At 35.1% G+C, this 5,777-nt stretch overlaps 1 protein-coding gene across 2 annotated transcripts; it reads right to left on the bottom strand.

Moving 5' to 3' along the window:
- Window positions 1–631: 631 nt before the first annotated feature.
- Window positions 632–5,308, bottom strand: LOC143979131 (olfactory receptor 5AR1-like). 2 transcript variants are annotated; one of them, XM_077478908.1, is made up of 5 exons: window positions 5,182–5,308; window positions 4,788–4,884; window positions 4,529–4,580; window positions 3,583–3,684; window positions 632–3,457 (listed from the first exon to the last, which is right to left on the bottom strand). In XM_077478908.1, the coding sequence occupies exon 5, from the start codon at window positions 3,434–3,436 to the stop codon at window positions 2,519–2,521; it is 918 nt and encodes a 305-aa protein (XP_077335034.1). In that variant the 5' UTR covers window positions 3,437–3,457; window positions 3,583–3,684; window positions 4,529–4,580; window positions 4,788–4,884; window positions 5,182–5,308; the 3' UTR covers window positions 632–2,518. The 2 variants fall into 2 exon arrangements, with proteins under 2 accessions (XP_077335034.1, XP_077335033.1); XM_077478907.1 differs by lacking the exon at window positions 4,788–4,884.
- Between the last annotated feature and the right edge of the window lie 469 nt (window positions 5,309–5,777).

Below are 5,777 nucleotides of genomic sequence, written 5' to 3'. Positions count from 1 at the left end.
CAGTATGTTCATCACAGATTCTGCCATCTGTGTTCAACAGTAGCAGCATCATCTGTATTTCAAGAGGGGATTTTCACGAGGCATTTCAGAATAACAAGCATGGGGTTGTATATCATTTTTGATGCAGAGCCATGAAAGCAAAAATATATAAATGTTTTTTTTTTTTTTAGGTTGGATTTGGTTGGGTGGTTTTACTTATCCTTTGATCCCCAGTTGCCCAACCTGTGGCCTTTTGATGCTTATTGCTTGTCCCTTGGGCCTCAGAAGCCAGTAGTGGTAGCAAAGTTTTTAAGGGGGCTATAATGATAGAGATCTTTAGCATTCTAATGTAACACATCTCCAGTCTTTAACTGTCTCTTTTACCATATGTCCAAACTCCAGCCACACCTCTAGTATATCTGCAGTCTCTAACCATCTCTCGTATGTAGTTTCCACAATATCATAAGTTACGCACCACACTGCGTGCTAGCTTTACCTCAAACTCTCAATTAAACAGGACACTGAAGACAAAAGGTCAAATCTGCACAATGTAATATAAAGAAAAAATATTTTATTATATTCTCAAAATCAGTAGGACCCATAATAATATTAAAACATATATATATCTAACGGAATGCATTCCTCATTCCCTTATACTCTGTATATATAAAATGAATAAATAAAATAATAACTTAATTATATAAATGATATAAATATAGCAAATAATAACAATTTTCGTGTTACATTGAACTGTGGCTTTTTCCTTGTTTGGGTCCTTTTGCTTTTAGTGTTTTTTATCTCCTGGAAACTCTGTCAGTCTTTAGTAGCGTTACATATATAGAATATTATTTTCAACCATTTTGGTGATGTGAGGGACCAGAGTGGAAGCCCCTTGTATTTAGTGAGTTGAATGCTTCTTTTATTTGTTTTCAGAATTACGACACCTCTGTATTTCAGGATTCTGTTTGGTTAAGTGTACACTGAGTCTAATATACAATTCAGCATTCTATGATTCTAAAATAAGTTATGCTATTATTGCCTCTCCATATATCTTCTGTTAAATCAATAGTGATTGTAATATTTTATAGAGAAGAAGTAAATAAAGATTTTAGTAAATAAGTAGACTTCTGCACAATGGAAAATTTCATTTAGTTTCATTGTCATCTGTAGAATACATAATTTCATTCTGTTATATTCATTATGTTACGTTAATTCATTTTTGGATAATTCGTTATTTCTGTAGCGTGTCGATATTTGTTATACTGAATCTCGAATCATGTCGAATTCATTCATTATATCCGCTATAATTTCCTTTGTATTAGTTGAAATTCGATATTTATGTATGTATATATATTCGTGATAATGATTCTTAGTTTGGAAAGTCGCTTGTTTATTGAATCTATTAACACACACAATGACAATATCTCTTCTCCTCTGATCAAATACAATACAACACCCTTCTCACTCAGTTCTCGGGAATGCACTTTGCCAGTAATCCAACCTCTAGCACAAAATTAATCAGCTGATTGGACTGTAAGATTTACTTTGAGTTGACCTTTTGTTTCATTAGTTCTTTAACAAATTACCGAATCATGTCGAATTCATTCGTTATATCCGCTATAATTTCTTTCATATTCGTTGAAATTCATTACTTTTTTGGCCAAATTTCGATTTGTTACGAAACTAGTTGCACATGTCTATAAATAAGAACAAGCATACGACATTTTGGGATGGGGGTATGCAGTAGTAAATATCTTATACAGCATTCCTTCTGAAGCCTTTATATTCCCTTAAACAAATCATGATAATAAATTATATTTTTCATTTTATGCACTATGGTTCAGTAGCTTTGAGACTGGGTTCACACTTGTATGACTGACATTGGGAGCTCATGTCGCATGATGTGTGCAAATCAATAAAAACCTATGAGAGCCATCTTAACTGGTTCAACACAAGTCGGTCCGACTTTGAAAATACTCCCTGCACTACTTTGGTCTGATTTTGGTCTTACTTCAAAACATTGAATATCATTTAATTCGGATCAAAGTAGGATCCTTGTCCTAACCATCTGACTTGTGACAATTGACATGGTAATTACAGCAGCATTAAAAATAATTTATGTCACTCTGGGATCGACTTGAGTGGTCAAAGGACATGTCATACTATCTCAAAGTTGTAGAAAAATCTTATCTTGTTCATTGAAGTCAGATAGAAGTAGGACCGAAGTAGGACCGATGTAGGACCGATGTAGGACCGATGTTGCAGGGCAAAGTAGGATGACAGTCGTACAACAGTCGTGTCGTAACAGCGTGAACCAAGCCTGAATAATTGTCTATGAGCACCTTAATGAGAAACCCACTTCAGCAGATGCCCGAAGACAGGCTAAAAAGTTTCCCATGATTTGTCTCAGCTGTACCAGACGTTAGATTAAAATTTCCACTTTGAGTCCATGGACAGCTAGTGAATCAAACCTTCTCCTGCTCCAATAATAATGGAAAGCTTTTTAAACACTTTCAAAAGTTGAATGGTCTCTTTTATTTTACCCTTTGCTTCTCATGAGAGCTGCATTGACATCTTTATTTTTCAAACTATAAATCAGAGGATTAAGCATTGGGACAGCAGCAGTATTAAACAGAGCAAAAACCTTCTTGGCATCCAAGTTTCTACCTAGGCTTGGTGACAGATATTGACTGAATAGTGTAGTGTACAGCAGTATGACAACTGTGAGGTGAGAGGAACATGTGTAGAAGGCCTTAAGTCGGCCAGAACTAGAGCGGATCCTCAATATGGAAGCTATTATAAAAACATAAGAAGCAAATGTGAGGAGAAATGGAATGAACATCATAGGACCCAAGACTTCTATAAAGAACAGGGTTTCCACAAGTCTTGTGTCATCACATGTAATCTGGGTCAGAGGGACAATATCGCAAAAGAAGTGGTTGATTTCATTAGTTGTATAGCAAGAAAAGCTGTATACTACCCCAACTGGTGGAAGGACTTCCATAAATGCAAACAACCAGCAGAAAACAGCCAACAAAACACACGCTCTTGGATTCATAATAATGTGATAATGCAAAGGTTTACAGATGGCCACATATCGATCATAACTCATGGCTGTCAGTATAACCAGCTCAAGAATCTGTAATGAGCCAAACATATACATCTGTGCCATGCAGGCAAAAAAGGAGACCGTCTTGTGACCGGTGATAAAATGGATGAGGATCTTGTGCTGAGACACAGTAGTACATGAGATGTCTACTACAGACAAGTTTCCCAGGAAGAAATACATGGCTGTATGAAGTTGGGGGTCTCTGCAAGCAATAAGAATGGTTAGGTTACCAGACAAGGTGATTAGATAAATGATGAGGACCACAAGGAAGATGAGAAGCTGAAGGAGTGGGTCATCTGATATCCCTTTAATGATGAAATAGTCTATAAATGTGTGATTTACGTACATTTTCAGAGAAATGTTCAGAACCTGAAGGTAGAAAAAATTAATAAATCAAAACACCTTTACAGGGATGGTGTAATGTTAAAGCTGAGCTCCAGGAAAATAACTAAATGCACAAACAGAATACATACTGTATAAGCGAGCTGTCATACCTGGAAAAGGATTTGTTTTTCTGTTCATTTATTAAGATTAGATATCACCACCATACCAGGTCAAAAGCTGATGCCAGTTCAAATGTTGCTACTTCTGCACTGCTTGAATTAAAAAGAAAACTCATTTAATGATGTATTAATAAATATAAAATTAGCTTTAGTTTTTTTTTTATCTGCTTGGAGTTCAGCTTTAAAAAGACCAATGCCAAATGTATGTCTATCATAAGAAAAGACAATTTTATTGTGCCTCCTCACATTACACATGATGTGATGTTGTATAGGATGACATGCCATACCAAAGGTCCTGTTTTCAGGCTTGGTGTCTAAGTAGGATGAGAGCATGGAATCATGGCTATGGTACTGCCTCTCACCCTTATGCTATAATGACTGATCAGCATTTCCAACAATTCCAGTAGGTTTCACCAAGCTTCTGTAAGTTGGTCTATTAGATTGGCAGTATTTTAACTATTACTCAGGGGGGACATTTAACCTCTGCAACCATCTAAATCTATAAAAGAACCCAAAATAACAGTGAGGTTTATCATAAAATCAAAGGGGAGTAAATGGGTCTTTATGGAGGGACTATTCTCTAATAAGGATGCTGTACAGACTTAAATCCTCTAGCATGGGATTTATTCTACTGGCACCACTAATGTTACAGGAATGAGTGCTAATGGTGGGACAGATCACTGGATGGCTATTAAGGGACTAAGGTCTCATTCACACTTCTGCACTGTAAGTTCACTTCTTCACAAAACCTGTACATAAACCACATGGTGGCCTCTGTATTGTTTTCAATATCACCATTCTCCCAATTTTAATTTTATGAAAAATCCTGCTTGCTACACATTAGTTTCAGTCTCCAGAAAGCCCATTTTCTCTAACAGCAAATACTAAATGGATAACTCAGTAAACTCACAGTTTATACACTTTATTTGCTATTTACCATATGAAGATGCATACAAATACAGTCACGTATTCCACCTTCTGGAAAATGCCTGCAAAAAAAATATTAAAAAAAGTTAAGAAAAAAAAAATCATTGCTTTAAAATGCACTACAGAACTGGAAACCTACATTTAAATTTGCTTTCAAATTCAAACATAAAATACTTGACTGTGTATATCCCCAAAATTATAGCCAATAGACTAAACAATACCCTAAAATTGCCTGGAATTCATGCTTCTCCAAGGATTTTTTGTTATACCTCTATACGTTCATGCAGCTCTGTACTGTATTCACTTTGCAATGTAGTCAACATATAAAGTATTGGCTACTTTATGTGTGGATAGTTTTTGTATGCACTAATAGAAAAAAAAATAAAAACATTATATCCAACAAGTTCTAGAACATAAAGTTATTGCACAACAGTATTTCTGTGTATTTTGAGCACAATCTAGGCATTGCGAAAAATGCATTTCAATTATTATAAACACTCTTTCCAGCTATAAATCATTTAGGGATTGCACAAATGCAAAACATTGCGTACCTGCAACTTAGCTTCAAATAACAAATAAACAATATATACATAAATACATACATATATAAATACACACATACATATTTAAATACTGTGTAAGATAATGTTATATTAGAACTACCCGTTTGTATCTTAATTGGGGTTTCCCTTTAATATTAACTAGGAAAAAAATGTGTTGTTAAACAGTTTTTCCAAGAAGTCCTTTTACAAATGATATAATAGGAACAACTTATCATCTGTGAGCATGAAATTCTCCCTTTGAATGCCGCTCCTGGTAGATGTGTGAGTATATATAGCCTGACGTGATAACAATCCCCCTAACAATCCCCTGTTGCTTTTGGTCTCCTAAGAGCAATTTGATTTGTAATTATGATTTGGAATGCTTTACTGTTGCCTAAGATCTAATCATATTTAATGTTTACCCTTTAAAAGACAATTTATTCAGCATCATAACCAAAAAGTAAACTCAATCAGTGGACTACTATAATGCTAAGGAAAAATAGCAACTGAGCTTAAAGTGGACCTATCATTAAGTATATTTTTCATGCTGATGTGAATGTCAAGGCATAAAAACAAAACAAAAAATAACATAGGCAGTACATCTCTGTAATGCATACACATTTCTCCAGTGGTGTATTTAGGTTTTGTGCTGCCCTAGGCCTGACTAAACTTGAGCACCCCCTAATTTAAATATGACCTACCCCTTCCTGTCAAGGC

The sequence above is a fragment of the Lithobates pipiens genome, unplaced genomic scaffold (assembly GCF_037356315.1).
Source record: "Lithobates pipiens isolate NorthernLeopardFrog02 unplaced genomic scaffold, aLitPip1_a1.2 Scaffold_1, whole genome shotgun sequence".
Classification (NCBI taxonomy): domain Eukaryota; kingdom Metazoa; phylum Chordata; class Amphibia; order Anura; family Ranidae; genus Lithobates; species Lithobates pipiens.
This window is presented reverse-complemented; position numbering and strand designations above follow the sequence as displayed.